Genomic DNA, 20129 nt, shown 5'->3' on the forward strand with positions numbered 1-20129 from the left:
CCCGGCCACAGCATCTCCTGCTGCTGCCACCCCTCGCCTCCTCCCCAGGGCCGCAGTCACCGTGGGCAGCGGCACAGCTCTGCGATGGAGGCGACCGGCACACCATGGACTCTCCACCAGCTCAGAGCCGCGTCCTTTTGGCAGACACCACAGCTCAGCGGTGCTGGCGCAGAGCGGCTGCCCTGAGCGGGATGGTGGTGCGACCTGGCAGACACCCCACGGCCAGCTGCCCAAGGGCCGACCACAGCGGCACTTCCTCTTCAGTACAGGAAAGGTGCTTAAATATCTCTGCCAACACAGAAGCTCCCAGTCTAAATATTATACGCAAGGGTTTCAATCAAGCCAAGGAACTCACATTCTTTGCCCCAAGCTGCTCTCTCCCGCAGCTTCGTCCTTATTTACCAGCCTCCCACAGCTGCCGGTGGCAGGACAGAGGTTTTCTGTGCAGGGGAGATGGATGCTCTGATGCTGACCCTGGAAACAGCCCTGTGCTCCACTCAACACACACATACATATCTATGGATCTTTGCACGCAACCTGCCCTACACAGCCTTATTTTTCTGCTCTACCTCAACTTCTTGGGGCACCCACTGAGCTTTCCGGACCACTGCTCTGTGCTTACACCTTACAGAGGAGTGGTCTGCAAAGGGCAGTTAGCAATATTACAGTAATACAGTGCAGATACTCCGTGCAATGGCTCTGAAGGACCTGAAAACGTGCAAGTGAGATGGAGGCAACACAAGAGCTGGTCCCCTGCTCCAGCCGGGCTGGGAACCCATCTACACCCTGCTCTGGCTTCCAGGAACCTCTCCGTTTCTTTCAGCCATTCGAGCGCTTCCCCACAGAGATGCACACGCACCAAACCAGACCCTTCCCAAACCAGGTGCTCTGGGGGATGGTACAGAAGAGACATCTCTGGCAAGCCCTTCAACGCTCTGCAAGGGAGAGAGTTCTGCTTCTTTTTTCCTCTTTGTGCTATTAATACAGCTGTCACTTTCGTTTCAGAAAGAGCCCATTTGCCACGCAATCTGTTGTACCACATTTAGTCCACTAAACAGGGCTGGAGAAAATGTTTTGCATCCAGCGTTAACACAAAGTGTCTGTGCACAACATGAATACATTCATGTATGCTGAATATTTACAATGGTCTTATCCAACGCGCACTGCAGATAACAAAGAGATTGCCGTGAGCAGCATCGGGGCGGCTGACCTGAAGCATCTCCGGGAGCCAGGCAGCATCCCCAGAGCAAGCGAGACCCTCCCGAGGGGCATCCCGAGACCCTGACTCACCTGGAAGCCTGTGGTAAAAACTCTCTTTTGAGGGAAATTTCAGGGAACATTTCACACTTGATTAGAGCTTAACTAATTTTGATATATTCCATCTCAACACAGAGAGAAACCTGCCCTGCTCTGCACGTACTGCTTTTAGTACCAAAGCAAATTAATCAAAAGTGAATCAAGAAATGATACAACTGAAACAAAACATTTCATGTTGTCCAGCTAAGACAGATCCTCTAAAATGAGGCAGCCAAGTGATCTGTTCCAAACATTTCACCTACGCCCTGTTCTCTGGTCAAACCAACGCTTTCCTACAAGACGTGCTGGTTCCAGAGAGCCGGCCCCTTTCGGCAGAGCCCTCCCCTGCCACCATCCCACCTGGGCAGGTCTCCCCTCGTGCCAACAGCCGTGCCTGACGGATGCATTCAAGCCCCAGAGGCTTCTCTCCTCCCAGCACCTAAAGACACCCGCCGGCTGCCCAGCGACTGCCCGCCACTTCGCCCACATGGGAGCCAGGTCTGCTGCGCACCGACCGAGGCTCGACAGCCTGCACACACCGACAGCGCTGGCAACGCGGCCGAGATGGAGACGGGCCTCAGACCCCCTGTGCTCAAACCAGACTGACCTTCCCGAGAAGTCCTGCAACGAGGAAGTTAGCCCACGCTCACTGCAGCTACGCTGTGTGGCCAAAGCCTTCACACATGTACTCCTCCTCATCCAAGACGTTCTCGCCCGTGGTCCTGGGGCAGCCCACCTCACCACTGAACCCACGCAGAGGAAGGCACGGTGACTCCAGAAAATCTCTGCGTGCACGTGCAGACAAAATCACCACATGTAAAAGTACGAAGGAGTCTGCCAACCCGGAACGGGCACGACCAGCCCAGCAGCAGCACCGCGGCAATTACCACCATTACGGGCTGGGCACAGCCTGCTGCACGTGGCTGCACAGCGACAAAGGAAGGGCTGAAGATACCGTACGCCTTAAGTGTCAAAAGCCTCATCAGAATAATGATGTTCAGGAGCGAGCTGGGGAAACATAGTGCAGATGAACCTAACAAAGGGCAGGCACAAAGCACTCTGGAAGAAAAACATATTAAGGGATTCTCGCTCAAGACGGAATGAGACAGTGAGGACTCGGCAGAAGTGTGCACTGAAATCAAGCTGACCCTATTAGTACTATCAATACCATCACACACCACCGCGCACTTGTGCCTGGGCATTTTATTGCGGCAGAGAATCATTGTCACCTGTAGATAATGCACACACAACACAGCATCCTTCCAATGCTGTACGCACAATAAGCAACAGGAGAGCAGATACGGCCTGCAGCTGATGGGACAGGCACACGCACGCAACAAGCCTTTGTGGGCTCCATCTCTGAACAGGAGCACCTTCCCCAGCCCAGACCGGCCAGCTCCTTCGGGTATCCCTGATGCTCAACACAGCAGCGCCAGCCCGGCCCCACAACCGACGAGCAACAGCCAGTTGCAAAAATAAACAGGTAGCATTCAAATGGCAATTCATTCTGAGCAGACTTTTGCATAAGACAACTAGAAAACCAAGTAAACAGAATAAATGGGATTTAGTAATATGGAATAAATAGGATTTAGTAATGTAACTGCAGAAATTGCTGCTCCTGCAAAAAAAAAAAAATCACAAGGGGTTAGAGAGAGAAAGAGGCTGTGAAGAGCCAGGGGCTAGCAAGGTAAAGTGCATTGGACAGGGAAAAACCTCCGCTTTCTGGGAAAGGAACCAAACAGTGGCTGCAGTCTTTGGCCATTGAATTGAGTGACACTAGTTTCATCCTGAGTAAAGGGTGTAATCCCAGTTGAGAGAATATTTCATGGACACCGCTGTCAAAAGAAGAGAGAGACAAACGGTATGGCCATGGGAGGCAAAGGTAGGGAACTTCAGCTGGCGTGCTGCAGGGGAAGCAGCCAGGACGAGCATCTGCCTCCGTGCTGCAGGCGCCGCTGCATGGCCCCTGGGGCGCAGACCCTGCCCGCACCACTTGCCCGCCCAGCGAGACCCCGCGCCCCGAGAAACCAGCTGGGAGAGCCGGTCCTGGCAAGGAACACAACGAGCGGCACAGAGGAAAACCCTGGCAGCTACTGACACACACATGTGAACGCTGAGCGCCGTCCTGCAGAGCCCAGCCCCACGCCTCCAGCCAGGCACACTGCGTGCACCCGGGGAGCAGGGACCGGCTCCCCCAGCAGCGACGGGACAGGCGTTCACAGGAGCCTTGAAGCCATGGCCACCAACTAGCCAGCATAATGGCACAGCCAACGTATCCTCACCACAAAACACAGTGACCTCCAGACTTAAATTCTGCCTCGAGGTTGTTTGGCTTTTTTTTCGTTTGTTTGTTATCTTTTTTGTTTTAGCCAAGCTTGGTTAAACTGAAAGGAGGCTGCTTTTGAAAACTTGCGCATATTCACACATTCACGGATTTTACAATTTTCATCATCAGTTTGAGTTTCACACAATTCCAGCATCCAATTCATACTTCCTATTTCAAAGCTTTGTTTCAAAATATTTCCACTACGGATGTGCCTAGCTTCAACATTGTACGGGTGTGTACACAGAAAACAGATATACTTCATTTTAAAAACTGCAATGAATAAGACTTCCAGAAACTGCTTCCAAGTTGGAGCTGTAAGCAGGTCTGTGTGCAACGTGAAGCACCCTGACATCTAAGAATTGGACTACCTACAGAAACCAAGGGTTATAACACAGGCCTACCGTTATTTGCACAATTAAATCGGTGTCTGAATTCAAGCCTCTTAAAAAAATCAAGAGGCTTGACTCCTTCATAATCCCCAATTCATATTTTTATTGTATTGCTCAAAACAGCGCATAGTAAGTCTAATTCAGGCAGCACAGGTCAGTAACACTATGGTGAAAGTCTTGGAAAAAGCCGTTTCTGGCTCTTTTGGTGATCCCTGCAGAGACACACGACAGACAAGGTCACCACTGACGCTGTTTAGTTCACTCCACTTTCACGCTGGTGCAGCTGCTGCAAACGAACATCCAGTGTTCGAGGCAGGCTCTGGCCCGTCATTTTGCACCACTTTGCCCCTGTAAACGCTTGCTTACTTGAACTGGTGCTCTCTGGAGCTGCGTATCTTGGAGGAGAATCGTTCAGCCAGTTTCTCCAGGCTCCTGGAGTACTCCAGCTCGATCTCAGCCTTCCTGCGGAAGAACTCCTGCAGGTCCTGCAGCAGCTGCAGGCGCGACTCCGACTGCTGCTCCAGACATTTGAACTGCTCGACCAGCTGAGTTCGGATTTCTGCATGCACACAGGAGAGGAGAAGAAGAAAACAACATCAGCAACAAACACTGGCCGGGAGGGCTGTCTTTCCGTGTCTCAGAGCAAATTGCACTGGCACTGCTAGAGCAGGCTCCCCCGCGAGCCACAGGTTTAATTCAAGGCTTGCTAAAGCAAACAGATTTTTTTTTTTTTTTTCCTTCCGAAGTGAGAGCTGAAGAATTTCATTCACCAGTCTCACATTAAAACCTTGTTCTTTGTCAAAATAAACAACAGCTGCATTAAGTACACAGAGACCAACCCTGAGAGGTTTTCAATTGCTTTTCTGAAACTAGAAAATGATACTTCAATTTATCTAGCACTACCTGAAATCCTGTGTTCTCTACATATAAACTAACATACTATTTCTTGATAACTGATCACCTGAATGCCTACGGAACGGCCGACAGAGACCTGAAGGAAGATGGCACTGTAAATCCATGCTGCTCTTGCCCACAGCCCACAGTGCTGCCACGTTAACTGGCAAATCAAACTTGTCTTTGGCCCTTTGGTTTAAAAAGTCCTTCAGACCCTCCAAACTGCAGCTCACAAACACTACAGACATTATCTGTTCCAGGTTTGTTTGCTTCCTCATAAGGACCTTCAGACACTGCGACAGATACAGCACAACCCTCCGCAACCTCTGCCGACCAGGGGCTCTGCGGTGCCCAAGGGTGCCCGTGCAGAAGGAAGAGGGGCCGGGAGCCTCGGGCAGCCCGTGTCCCTGCTGCGGCATCACCAGGGCGCCCGCTGCGTCCTACATCGAACAAGTGTCCCAGAGGCAGCAGACAGGCCTGTTCTCCAGTGCTGACCCTCATCTAGCGCTGCCCGTAACCTCAGGCACGCTAATTCTGTTCAGCATACGCAAATTACTGGAAGACTGGTTTAATGTTTTCCCCTTCGTATGTCAGAGTTGTATTTTTTGCCTTGACCAGCCTCATTTTGAGGATACTTCTCTGCCATGGTAGAAGACCAATTGCACTTTTTCCAGCTCTCCCTTCTCAGGTAACGCAGCCGAGGCTGCAAATCCCTGACACGGGGTTGTATCCCGGGAAGACAGGCAAGCACCGGAGACAGAAATGCTGCTCACGAAGCGCAGTCAGACCCTTCGCCCTCTATGCAAGAGGAGCAGCGCAGCACCCGTGGCATGGGGTGTGATGGAAATATACCTTCCAAACCGCTTCCCAAACACAGGGAAGGTTTTTAGCAGCTCTTGAAGCGCTGCGCAGCAAGGAAGCCTGCACAGGGACTGCCTCTCTTGCAGGAGCTCTGGCCCGCGGGGAGGAGGCATGCAGAGCTGGAAATGGGAGGAAAAAATTAGACTAGACAGTAGAAAAAAAGATATTCAGAGTGACAACGATCGGGCTGAGCAGCACAGGCTTCCAGAGGAGACAGCTCTGCAGCGAAGGCATCAGACAAGCCAGAATCAGAGAGGTCGGATGATGAAAGGTCTGTGCGATGACCGCCTGTTCCCAGACCCCAAGGAGAGGACAGAGCACCCCCAGAACGCAGCTACACAGACTCCTCAGCTGAGTGGCTTGGCTCCAGCAACAGCCTACTGCCTCACGTGCTCACCTTGAGGAACTTAGCTTTCTCCCCCCCTTGCAATAAAACCCGCACACAGAAACGCACTCTGTGCCGACGAGGTGCTTGCAGCCATTTTAGTCCATCCTCAGAAATAGCCTTTTTAGCGCTATGAACATTTCTATAAACAATCCATAATAAACAACATATTCTTCATCTTTTCCTAAGGTTTTTATGATTAAGTATATTTTTCTCACTTTGCTCAACTAGCATCACATCCCAGCTGGGACAGTGCCCAGGCCACAAGTCACAGCTCTTCCCCCATCACCTTACGAGCTTACAACGTATTGACAGTCAGCTCCCCAACTGAGCGCATCGCCAAACGAGATGAAGCATGTGCACACCACCACGTACACGCACACGCACGCAGGAAAACACAACTTGTGTTTGGTTATTGGAGCAGCTGTGCCTCGGGGCTTGCTGAAATGGGCAGCCCAGTTTCCTTTCCCCAGCACATCTCTCAGGCTTGACTATCAGCCAAGAGGCCCAAGGACAGGACAGGAGGAAGGAAGATGACGGGGATTTGCGGGTGCTTGTCTAGTTCAGATGCTTCTCCGTGCAGCTCTGGGATTTCACCGTGTCGCAGGACAGCAGGCTCCAGCGTGCTCCCAGCCAGCCCGTGCCAGCCTAGCCCCGCCAGACTGTGGGTACCTTCTGCGAGAGGTGCAGAGCCCTCGCCCGCCCTCCGCGCTGCGAGGGGGTGCTCGGCCGCCTGCACAGATGACCAGGAGGGGACTGCAAACGCAAGCTCGTGGGTGACTTTCTGCCTGGATTTTCTGCAATAACAGGAACTGTACTTTCTTAAACTTCTGGTGAAAGGCTGTAGCACGTCCAACTGTTGCTGCCTACGTGATAAAAGGACTCAGTCTGTATTAATAAGGAAGTCCTAAAATTGGTAAATCACTTTGGCAAGAGGGTTATACCTCATCCTTGGTTCCTTTTGCAAATCCAGCATGGTAAGAGAACAAACAGTAACTTACCCACAAGAGCCACAGCAAACTAAAAATACCTGAGCAGATGGACTGTAAATTGCTGCATCCTAATTGGGAAGCTCAATGACCTGAACCAAGACAATACAGTGGTGTCATTCTGATGCATGAAATGGTCTTCAGTATGCATATATATATACACACACACACGGCAGGCTGGCCCTACCAGTGCCCTGCCAGAATCAGGCTGTCCCACAACTTCATAGCTACAGCAAGGTCCTATCCAAACAACTATATACTCCATACTGGATGCTGAACAAACAAGTTATTAAGTGATGATGATGCAAAGCACTGACTGAAATCACAAAATATTTATGGACAATTTCAAGCTCTTTAAATTTGTGAGGATCCCACGTGGAGGAGGTTAAAATTGCCATTATAAGAATCCATCGATCTGGTATTTTTCAAAATTTCTTTGTATAATGAGTATCATGTGAGACTGAGCCACTTTCTGCCTGCCAGGTGAACTCAGAGAGCTGCAGGAATGAGGACACCTGCAGCAATCTCATTACTGGGTAATTTAAGGATGGCAGTAATGGGACTGGAGGCTGCAGGCTGCGTGAAGGTCACCTAAAAACCGAAAGCTCCTTGGAAATAACAAATGCTGAAAGCTCCAAAGTTAATCAGTCACCTTATGTGGGATCCTCCATGGGCACTGCTTTTACAGCACTTCCTTTATGTTCTTGACACTTTATGAGAGGATAGCACAATTGTTCATAAAAATGCATCTGAGGCTCACAGACAGTCTTGGCGAGGGACTCTACATGCTGCACTTGGCCATAGCAAAGCCATTTTCCACTCCCGAAGTCTGCCTGGATAGCCGTGTAAGCACCCTGCGGTAGCCAAAGCACTCTACCCCGCTTCTGACCCACGCCCATCCCATCTGCAGACACGAGGACGCTGGGGGCAGCGGAGGAAGGCAATGCGCAGCAGGGATGCTCAGCGCAGCTGCTGCCTCGGCCCCGGCGGTGCTGCGCGGTCAGGGCTCCCCCATGACTCTGGGCATCTGCTGCACACAGGCGTCAGCCCCCATTCACGGCTGAGCTGCAGAACACCCCGCAATGAAAGACAATTCCACGATATAAGCAATGCTAGAAATACCCTTTTAAGAAAAACCAAACAAACAACACATTATGGCTGCTAAAAGAACGGAGAAGAAATTAAATTCTCATTGCAAATGAGGTCTGAAAATGACTGGTGTCAGAGTGTCTTGGTCTTTACTCCTGCATCAAAACACGCAGTACGTTATCCCTGTGGCGTCCAGCACCATGCCAGAACAGAGCTGCACACAAACAGCGCTGCTTCTCCATCCCTCCTCTTCATATTTGCACTCACACGCAGAAAACAGATTTGCTCCACTTGCAGTGGCACTTTCTGCGGCGGGAGGGGAAGAACACTTTAATGCCACACAGCAATATTTACCCTGGTTGTGCTGCAGGGATGTGCGGGAACGCCTGGAGAAGCTGAGTGGACTTCCAGAAAGCAGTGCTTGGTCATCACACCTGAAAGCTGGTCCAGTCCTTGTAGCTGGGACTCCAGCATTTGCTGAAAAATAGCCTAGGCTTTACAGAACGATCACGTGCCCGCAGCACTGCGGCTCTGATTTCATCAGGAAGACTGCTCTTCAGGGGCTCCGCGTGGGGCGAGAGCTGCGGTGCCTTATGGGATCAACAGGAGACAACCACCTACGCAGTCATGGCTTCCGACAGCTCCCTTGCTTTCCACCCTAGCAGAGCCAGGATGCGAGATGGCAAGCTGGTGCTGTCATCCACCGAGCTCGTCAGAACGGCTTCCCGGGGTACGGCATGCCTGCTACCTTACAGCGCGCGTCAGGCGCGCCCCTTTTGAAGACAAGCACTTTCCCCGTTACACAACATCTGCGGTTAACGATGGCATTCACCGGAGCCGAGGGTGGCAAGGGGTAACCGCCTTCAAAGTGAGCCTCCTAAAACCCCACTGCTACGTTCCTACAGGATACAAAGGTATCAGTTTCATAACAAAACATTTTTAAAACCTTCACATTCCCCTGCTGACAAGAGTTTCCTTCCCACACAAGGTCAGTGGAAATTGCATTACATCCCATATGGATTTTACATTCCCACTCCTGCTGGTGCCAACACAGGACTTGTTTTATAGAGCTTTGCTTTCCTGAGCAAGTTTGATATAAATTTTGTTTAAAAGCACACTGATTTGGTCTCTAGTTCTCTTTTGATAGTGGATTACAACCTGAGGTGGTCTCCAGAACAGCTCTTAATAACCCTGACAATGCACAGAAATACAAAGAATATCAATAACGTTTCTCCAATCTTTTCAGTTTCCTACTTCTATTTTTTTTACAGATCTGAGCAACTGCTGCTCATCTGATCTTTGTATCTGGCACAAAGATTTCGCCTCGCCTCTTACAGGGGTCTTTCGAGGCAGTTCACACAGCAGCCAACGCAGAGACTCACCGAGGCTCCAGTAGCTTTGCCACCCCCTGCTCAGAGTACCAGGAATTTGGAGGCTGCGCCCATCGGTCAGCAAGCCCACACCACAAGCCCGGCGAGGGTCATCACCCCCTGCACTCGCTGGGCACTGGCGAGCTCAGCGCCGGCCCCAGGCAGGCAGGACCGGCTCCCTGTCCCGCACCATCCCTCGTGCGCTGGCTCACCCCACGGTCCTGGTACCAAGGAGTCAGCAGTGGCAGCTCAGTCCCACCGGAGGGTGAGGACGCTCTCGGGCATCCAGGCTTCAGAAAGGCACATTTTGACCCTTGTCAACAGAATTTCTTTGTTCCCCCCTGGTCCATAACACGTTGCTTTGATGCTTTCAAGCTTCCCTGCAGAAGTTCTGCCAGGGCAGCACCAACTAAGTGTGCAGAGGCAAAGGGCAGTCTCCCTGCACACGGAGAGCTTACCAGCCGTGACCCTAAAGCCACGCAGCTATAAGCAGTCACACAAACAAATGGAGATGGCCACTGACCCCAGGAGCTGTTGCTGCATGTTAAATGGAAAAGGTTTGTGGTAGAAAACAAAATTAAGGGCTGCTGGCATCATTAATGCAAAGACAAAAGCAATAACAGAGAAAACGACATTCTTCAGCGCTCCGAAGGTCTCCGTGACTCAGCCACTCACAAACACAGCCCCCGACAGCGCCTGCATTGTCGCTCCCCCGCTTCCATCATTACTTTGCTGCTGCATTTAAGAGGCACCCTCCTTTCAATTAAAATGAACTTGCTCTTAAGTAGCCTTTTCAGATAATCATGAAAAAATACAGGCAGGCAGAAAAGCCTTTTTCCGCCCTTCGTGCCTGCTGCCTAGGGAACAGGCAGGAGCACTTGGAGGACATCCATTTTCTCTCGCCTGCACAGTGGAGCTGGAGACCAGCCCCGCCAACAGAGCAGCCACCATTTGCTGTTTGATCCTGACACCCTCCATCCTCCTCCTCCCTCTAACCCAGCCCGTTCACGCACCGGAGACATAAAGGGCAGATCCCCAGATGCCCAAACCCAACAGGCATCTCCTGCCATCCAGGGTGCCACCTCGACAATCCAGCCCGAAGCCTGTCCGTCTTCACCAGCGCTTTTGGTGAGCCATTTTCTGCCCAGCAGCATCAGCAAGAGCTGCATCAGTCCTGTCTGACATGGGGGGATTAACAGACCTTTAATTATAGCCTTCAACCCAGTGCCAATTATGTTTTTTCCACGTTAGACAAAAAACTCTTCAGCACCTGACCCCAAAACTTTACATTCTAGAAGAAAGAGCTAGAAAGCTAGCTAGACGCTCACAGGAAGAGATCGCTAATTGTGTTTCTGTAATTGGAGGGAGGGGGCTGATCTCCAGGCACTCTGTGACGTGCCTCACAGAGAACTGGCTTTTCCAAATGGCTCGAGTGAGACAAGCCCAAAGCAAAGGCAATTGGGAACAGGAAAGTTCACATTTTCTTGGGCTACAATAAAGTCTACAAAGAAAACGCTAATTTGCACTTCTCTTCCCCAAAGCCACCTTGCAATTCGTGTTTCTGAACTTGAAATTTATAGGAACTTCTAGCAGAGATCAATAAACAAAAAAACCTACTAAACTGCTTAGGAAGAGCTGAAAGTGTTTGCCAGAAAGCAAAACATTAAATAATGTTGTGTTGCTGGTCGAGTTTCCACAATAGTTTGTCTAAAATGCTGCCATGATTTAATTCACAATATGTGAAACCGCAGACAGTGCCAAAGGAGAGCAAGTCAGCCGTTCTGCAAACAAGGGTGCAAAAAGCTCCTCGAGTCCCCTTGTCTGCTGGACAGCTGGCTGCCAAGACTTGCTGCTTTTCCCCCCCCCGTTTGTTTGGTTCTGTTCATAAGGAGGTAGTTTCCAGTGTGAGCAGTCCTGTTATTTAAAATGCAGAATCAGAGATAGAAAATGCAAGAAATATGATTTCCTCAGCTCTTCTGAAACGCAGCGGCAGAGACGTCGGAGAAAACAAAATTCCTTGGCAAACTAAGGAGAGCAACGATGCTCAAGATGGGCTGCGGGATTGCTAATCCAGGCGGGAGAGGGAACATCTGTAATCAGAAGGGCTGGGGATTTGGCTTTGTAAATATTTTCAAATCAATTAGCCCATATCGCGGCCGATGACTGTTCGTTATTCTTAGGCCATGCACATAACCACATGAGATGTCAGCAGCGATCAGGCTTCCCGAAGAGATGCTCTCCAGCCCTGGGGCCCAGCAGCCTCCCCGGGGCAGCAGGCAGGGTGACAACCACCACAGCCTCCATGACCACGTTTAACGTGGCCCAACACGGGGGACCGTGGCCTCTGGGACCCCCCAGTGATGGGTCCCCCCACCAGTCCAGACTACCAAGATGCCAGATGCGGCAGAAGATCCTCGGCAGTCAAACGCAGAAGGGAAGCAAGGGCGATTGTCACAGCCAGTCCCGCGACAGAGCACCGGGCACGGGCTCGCACACCTGAGCGGGGATACACCCGCTGCAAACAGCCGCCAACAGCCAAGGGGTACAGGAGTGCTACAGAGAGATGAGAAAAACGGTCACATTCAGCCTTTGGCATGTTTGTAAATGAATGGCAACACTAAAAAAAAAGGCAAAAAAACCCCAAGCCCACACCCAAAGACTTGACAGAGCTATTCAAAAGCAAGCTCAGGAAAACTACAGCTGAGAGCATACACAGCTGCTGTCTATGGGGAGCAGACCCAAGAAAGGGGCAATTTAAAACTGAAGAAAGAGTATTAGCATAAGGTAAAGCGATGTAAACTTACCATGAAGAAAATTGAGAAATTGGAAAAACCGGTAAGATTCTGGGTCAGCCAGCTAGAGGCATGGAAGAACACACAGCCACTCTGGCAGTCGGTAACACCGTGAGCATGGTAACACGGTGCTGGCATGGCCAACGGCTGCCTGGGATGACTAGTCCCTCACAGCTCGACGAGCCTACGGCCAGGTGCTCAGAGGTGGCACGTTGTGACGTTATGGTGCACGTTGTGACATTGTGGTTACTACAACCCAACTACACCGCTGAGCCTGGCAGAAATTCTGCACGTGGTTTGCAGCAAGACACCATGCTTCTGCAGACAACTGCAGAGAGCTACATGGAGAAACCAATCCTTTCATACGGGTTTTGTAACATTAGGCGCTGCCACCCCTCCCGTACAACTAGATTTACGGCCCCTCAGATGGTGTTTTCTATCAGACATCAGCCTCTGTGGTGTCAGCGCACGAAGGCAGTGCTCCACGTCAACGGAGAAGCCTGTCGCACACGATGCCAGAAAGATCTCCAGGGAAAGGTATTTTTTGGTTCTTAATCTCCACACAGTCCGATCGTCACCAGCACTGGACACCCACAGCTCTGTGCAGCAGGAGACGGCAACACAGTGCCCAGTCCAGTGTGCCCACCACCCTGCCCGCCCGGCTCCCACCTGCACGGGGGCTCAGCAGAGCCATCAGCAAGCCCAGGCTTATGGCACACAGCACGTCACCGACAGCGGCTCACGTGGCGTGCCGAGACAAGCTGAATCTCAGGGGTGCTTCTGTTGGACTTCTGGAAACACAGACCTCCAGAAATGCTCACCACCACAGCAAGACCAATTCTCATGCCTTGAGGGAGGTCCACATTTGGGTTGGAAACTGCTACTCCCTGGTGTTGCAGTGACAGTACAGTGAAGGCACTTCCCCAAACCTTTCCAAGACTTCAGAGGAGTGTTGTTTGGGTTGATCTTGACATCTTTGCCAGTAGATCAGGGTAAGTCTCATTTTTTCCTCTCCCAGGCTGTTCACCTCCTCCATTCTCCAGTGAGGACAATGCTGGCAGGCACGCGCAGACCCGAGAGTGATTACACGCATCCAAATAGCATACGTCTGACAACATGGATGATGCAGAGCTTTACAAAGAACAAAATTATTTGGGACAAACCATGGCCAATTTGAGCACTCATATTAGAAGTTACATGCTTATGTGGAAAGGTCAAGATGAAGACAGCTCCAGTTCATTATTAACACGCCGCTACTTCAACCGGTCCCACCCTCAGCTTGCTGAAGGATATTTTCCATATGGTCTCATTTTTTAAATATAACAATTAAACTCCAGATGAATGCCACTAGATCAATGCAGCTTTTATCAGTGGTATTCATTATTATTATTATTATTCACTTATTCCTTGTGTCCTCATACAGTTCACATATTCTCCTGGGCAGGAGAATCTCTGAATTTCAGGCATTTACAAATACCATGTTGAAATCCTGGCCCCAGCTGAGACAGCAGCAAGACTCCCACCAGCTTCAATGGAGTTAGGATTTCATCCTTTGGCAGCACATGGAGTGAGACAATCTTGTGCTCCAGCAGTTATTTTGCAAGTCTCCCCCTGTTCCAATAACCCCTGGCTCCGATACTCCTTACCCCAAATGCTGACAAGGGTGGCATCAACCACAGTGGAAACCAACACCAGCAGAAGTACAGCGCTGATTAGTGGTGTACATAGAAGTTACTTGCTTCATAAACAGTAAAACATCTTAAACAAAATGTTTGAGCGAAGCAACCACGAGCTAAGTGGCAGAAGGTGCAATGGTTCACAGCCACGTTTACTTTCGCTTGTTGTAGGTCCAAGCACCGCACGAGACAAACAGTGGCACTTTTTGCTGCTGTACCTTCAATGTGACACGGCCCAACACCGTGGCTTTACAGCTTGCACACCTACTCCAGGAGCAAAAATTCAGATAGGTCCAGGCAGAGCCCATTGCCAGAAGAGGTGAGACCGTGTGCAGGACCCAAGACCAGCCCCTGGACCTGTCACAAAGTTCACGTGCGGGCAATGCATGACAAGCTTCGGATGGGCTTATAAAATAAACTAGTTCTATATGTGCAAAAAGTGGTGAACACCAGGCGGTGGGAAAACCTAGATAGCTAAGTCTCCCGAAGGCGCATAGCCTGAATCGAAACGCCACAGGAGCCGAGCGTGAGCAGCGAGCGGGAAAGCCTGAAGCCGTGGCCGCGGGGACATGGTGATGCTCCATCCCGCAGAGCCGTCCAGCTGGGAGCCCCGCACAGCCCAGCCCCACCACGTGCGGCCCACGGCCAGGCCCCTGCAAGCATCCTGGCCAGCCAGGAGGGCAAGACCCCCCCTCCTCAGGGAGACGAGGGTTTTGGCACGCCGCCCCTGCCCCAGCCCCCCGCCACAGGGCCCAGGCCAGGCTCCGGCTGCTCAGACAGGGACAGACAAAAGCGGGGGTTGCTCTAGCAACGGGCTGAGCTGAAAGCTTTCGGAGACCTCCTCCTCCTCGTCGCCCAGCAGTACCACACACTCCCACGGGCCAGGCACAGCTGGGCGAGCAGGACCAAGCCCCACTGCTGCCAGCCCCGGTTTCGGGCGCAGCCCACCCCGGGTGGGCCCAGAGCGGCTGCTCGGGGGATGCCGAGGTACCCATCCAGAACTGCGTCGTTGGCTGATCTTCCAGACGGGCAGCCTAGGACAGCCGCTCCTCTAACATATGTTTCACCCCACTGATTTGTGACAAGTGAGAAAATATGCTTGGCAACAAAAGCCATTATTTTCCTCACAACTGGGATTAGACCCAATAGTTTATTGCAAATATAGCATGGCAAGTTGGACTCAGAGGAAAATCCAATTCTTCTACAAATATGGCATACACTAAGAAGGACATCTGAGTCCCGGTTTCTTTTATTTCCCCCTTCAGACTATTCTTCACCGTCTTCACTAAACGCCCAGCCCTCTTCAGCGCAGAATTACCTCTTGTGTATTTTCTAGTGCTTTGTCATCCTGTTTTTCAACGGTACGCACCATCTCCCTTGGGAGAGCCCTCGCACACACATCTAATGCACCGCTAGCCTGGATTAATTATTAAAACGCCAAGCAGGCCGTGACACCAACCAAACCCACCAGCCCCAGGCCAGAACTCCCTGCGGCACGATGCTCGGAGAGCTGGGCTCAGCCTCCACGGACAGCTAGGTGCGCATGGGGACGGCAGAGCCCCGACAGCCCGCACAGTACCAGGTGCCCACAGGATGCTCATGCGGTACGAGGTGCCCGCGGGATGCCCGTGCTCCCCTGCGCCTCCAGCACGGTGCTTTTCACCCGCCCGTCTCACCTCAAACCAAAGGCACTTCCACCAAACTGCCCCAGTTTTGTGATGAGCCCTTACGCCATTACTCACTGGGCTGTAAGGCAACCTCTCCATTTCTGACTACTGAAAAAGGAAGTGAAAGTGTGAGACATTAGATCTTGAACAGAGTGACTTCTTCACTCCTGGGAAACCCCTGGCCTGGAGGGAGCCCGGGGGGGGCTGGGGGCAGTGCCCCCCAGGACGAAACGCCGGGTTTGGCAGCCCAACTAGCAGTTTGGGGCAGCCTGGGTTAGGAAAATGCCACCTTCGTTTTGCTGCTAGCCAAGCCGGTGCCTGGACCCTGCCCAAGCCACTGCATGCTTGCCCCTCGCTCCCAGAGTGGGAGGGCATGGCCAGGTCCTGGGGTTTCCTGCAAGCCCAGACCAAGCATCCCGGCGCACCCGGGCTCCCGACCACGCCTGCCGGAAGAAAGCGGCCAAGCCAGGAAGAAAAACTCCATTTCTATAGGGTTATTTGCATAAACTGTTTTAAACAAGCAATCCTTCCCTTCAAATTAACTCCAACTGAAACAGCTCGATAGAAACGAAGCGGTGGTGCTGGTACCCTCAGGAGCAGGGCAGGTTACACGAGAGGGCAGGCGCTCACACTTGCACGCCCCTCCAGGCCCATGTTTTAACACCTAAAAAACCTATAGCCCCGAAAGTTTCGCGAGCAGCCGTGCCACCGCAGCGTGGGGAGGGGAAGGTGAAACCCTCACAGCTTCTCCTCCCGGCAATGCCCCAGCCAGGCAGGAGGTTACTGCCTTCTCCTGCTGACTTTGGCAGCCACGCAACTGGAACACGCTAGCTCACAGCTCAGTTTTCTCCCTCCTGCTCTCTCCAGTTACCTACACATTTTGTTTCTAACAAGACTCCCCTGAAAACCCAACTCACCAACAGAAAAACAAACAGGTAAATAACAGACTCAGCCCTTCTCTGCTGGCCTATTTCCTGGGCGCAGCAGCCCTGGCCAAGACAGGCACCCACGGACTGTAGGGCGGGCGGGTGCAAACCAGGGTGCGCTCTCTAGTGTTTTACTGTCCTTCATTAGGCTTTTTCCATTAACGTTTTAATACCGTGGTCAGGCCATCGTATCAGTGGCTACAAGAATTATCTCTGCGTGCATCACCTTTGAGAGGCCCAAGTGGAGTGTGGGTAAAAATGGGTTTATAATGGCTTTCTAGCCATCTCCATGGAGCGTAAATCCCGTCTACTGCACTGCATTCCCGAAACAGCGTCCTGGTGCAATCCCTGTGGGCTGGGGCCTCCTGACCCCACAGGAACTCGGCCAACATGCGGAAGCTGAGGCAAAGGCAGCCAGTGTTACCCTTCTTGTGAAATCGGTTTGCTCCAAAGGAGCAATATGAAGAAGCTTTACACCACCGTAAGCAGCTACTGGTCGGAAGGGTTCAGCCAGGCATTTGTGCCTTCCCTGGCAGGTAAGCCAATGCCTTTGCACAGGGACAACAAGCAGCAGCTTTCTGCAAAGCGACGCAACCAAAGACGCTCACGGTCTCCCAAGCAGAGGCACCGTAACATGAACCACCACCAGTGGAGAAAGAGCTGCCAGCCAAGTCAGCCTCGTCTTCCCACACCCCTCCCCAACAGTCTGCAGAAACCAGACCAAGAACCTGGAGAGACCAGAGCAAATACCAGCACAGTGGTCTGGAGAAACATCAAGAGCCAGAGGAAGCACCAGAGTCTTTGCTCATGGCCACCTCGCTCCCCACTCCTCTCCAGGCCACAGGGTCCATGCTGGGGCTCATGGTAGAAAGCAACTCTGTGGTCAGAGGAGAGACGGGGAGGTGGACGCCAGAGCAGAAGAGTTGTCCCACCTCCTTTCCTCCACCAGCACAGTGTGCAACCCCCCTGCAGCGAGGATTCAAGCCACACAACACAACACAATGATGTGCAGCTACTCAAGGCCTTAACACAGCACGTAAATGGGACCTAATGGAGAAGAAACCTTCCACTGAGATGTGTTTGAACCACCTAATGTGGAGATTCACGGCCTCATTTCAAAGGGGCAGCTCCCAACTCTGCTCGGACAGCAATGCTGCAGCCTCGCATCAGCTGTGAAACGCTCTTCCTCCTCACCACCTCCTCTTTTTAAATGGAGCATAGACAAGGCACCCTACAGCACCCAGCACTCTGCTCAGGAAACCACTGTAGCAAGCGCAGCAGGTTAGGCCAGATTTAAGAAAACATCGGTAATTTCTGAGGTTTTTTTTAATTTTTCACAGTGATATTCAAAGCGTGAATGAAAAAAGCCATAAAATTTCAAAACCAAACAATCATTTTTTGTTTTTTCACTTTAAGAACACGAATTAGGATGGCATCCTTCATGAGAAAAGCAGATGTAGAGTAAGGCCGATCAGAAATAGGTGATGATCTTCCAATACTCTCTGGTCAGAGCTAACATAGCTATTTCCATTTTACTGTTCACCGGCACTTCAGAGAGGGGAATTCCATCTCACTAGAAATGATACACAAGAATTCACGTATCTTTCTAGGTCATAAGATATCTTCCCAGATGACAAACAAGCCTACTACCACAAAATAATTAAAGACAAAACGCAATTGCTAAGACAGCACAGGCTCCCACTGCAGGAGACGGTACGTGCACAAGGTCTGTCTCACCCAGACGTTTGCTGTGATGCAGGACCTATAATCAAAATCATCAGTGGCTTGTAAAGCAGCCAGCAGAGCAGTGAACAAAAGGGCGAAAAAAACCCACAACACTAATGCAATGACGACTCTTCTCTGACCTGTATTTTCTGTATTCAAAATTTCACGGCATCAACTTTTCCCCAAGAAACCTCTCAAATCAAGTTAGTTAGTCCTGGTTTAAGCAGATACCACGCTTACGAGAGCACTGAGTTTGGCTTACGACCTATGTAATGTCCACTTCCTATGGCCAAAAGGTGTTTAGATAATCCCGTGGGAACATTTCAAGCGGGCACGAGGCAGGTGGCCAGGGGAGCGGTCCCTGCAGCACTGTCCTGTCCCACAGCTCCTCGCCCCATGCACGGCACCAGGCTGAGCAGCACATGGTGATCCCAGCTCCGACGGAGCAGGGAGGGTCCCACACAGCATGTCCTGCCTGCTGCAACACAACGGCTTCAACCACGATCCCACCGCGATGCCTGCCGGCCGCAAGCCCTCTCACCAGACACAGCAACACCTGACAGCAGAACTGGCCCAGTTCATGTACCCAGAGCATTATCACTTTGGAAGTAGAAACACTCCTGAAAAACCAAGGTTTTACTCAAAGCAGCATACTGGCACCGAGCTGCAGCACGGCCAAGGTTGAACCACTTTGCTCAGTGTTCACCAGATGCTGCAGCAGACCCCCCCAAGTCCCTGGAGGTGGTCTGCCCAGGCTCTTCCACATGCCAGCTCGTAGGATGAAAGAAGTCTTCAAAACCAACAATTATTTCCACCAGCCTCTCCTCCCCACAGGACAGCACTCTAACAGTAGCAGCAGCAAGAGCGATGCTTCTTTTTAGGCCTGTCCGAAACGCGCTGGAGATGCTCAGCCCCCCCCCCGTTACCTGGGGAGATCCTCCTCACACCAGACACAGTGCAGCCCCTCGTTTTATGCAGAGAGCAAAGGAAGATGAGGGCAGCTTCTCAATGTCTGGGAATAAAGATCAAAGATAAAGTGGCGACAATGAAGTCTTGAAATAATTAAAAATAAGCTGGGCAAGCACTTAAGAACAAAGGAGCCACGGCTCCCCACTGAGAGCTGCTGCGGCAGCAGGTCTCGCATGTTGGTCTTCACGCACTCCCATTTCTTCTCCTGACCCACGCACACGATGGCAGCTGCTTCAGCTGGCAAGGTGGTGGTATTCATCATAAGCCTTTGTGATCCAAACCTACAGAAGTTACCGAGAGCGTATTTCCCGTACAAACTGCCCCGGGATGCAGATCCGGGAATGGCCAGCCTGGCTCATGAAGCAGCAGCAGGAGGGAAAAAGCAGAGTTTTGGGTGAAGCAAAGCACCGATTTCCTCCATTTGCATGCAGCATTGCCACGCTCAGACAACTCTGTCCTGTAGGACAGCCTGTGTTCCTTGGACAGGAAAGGGAAGAAAACCAAAAACCAACCAAACAAAAAAACCCAAACAGTGTTTATTCTTAACTTCAGCCGAGCCTCAAGACCAAAACTTTCCATGGATAAAGACTGTCTGACAACAAATATAATGGTGTGTTGCAATTAAGCTAAATTTAAAAACAGAAACAGAACTTCAAACCACACACACGCGCACCAGATGGAAAGTGTAAGCCCGCCGTCCAAGAGCCGGCCGACGGGAGCTCCCGGACCAGACACCGACAGGCATTTCTGCCGTCGGCCGCAGCTTCCCCACGCC

The 20129-nt window shown here is 51.5% G+C and overlaps 1 protein-coding gene across 3 annotated transcripts in view; it reads right to left on the reverse strand.

Moving 5' to 3' along the window:
• The window catches only part of SRGAP3 (SLIT-ROBO Rho GTPase activating protein 3), a 123556-nt gene that overhangs the window by 58823 nt on the left and 44604 nt on the right, over window positions 1–20129 (reverse strand). For all 3 annotated transcript variants that reach the window (XM_075762506.1, XM_075762507.1, XM_075762505.1), the window contains exon 2: window positions 4378–4570. In XM_075762506.1, coding sequence (XP_075618621.1) covers window positions 4378–4570 — 193 coding nt within the window. The remainder of the gene's footprint in view (window positions 1–4377; window positions 4571–20129) is intronic.

The sequence above is a fragment of the Balearica regulorum genome, chromosome 10 (genome assembly GCF_011004875.1).
Source record: "Balearica regulorum gibbericeps isolate bBalReg1 chromosome 10, bBalReg1.pri, whole genome shotgun sequence".
In the NCBI taxonomy this organism is placed as follows: Eukaryota; Metazoa; Chordata; class Aves; order Gruiformes; family Gruidae; genus Balearica; species Balearica regulorum.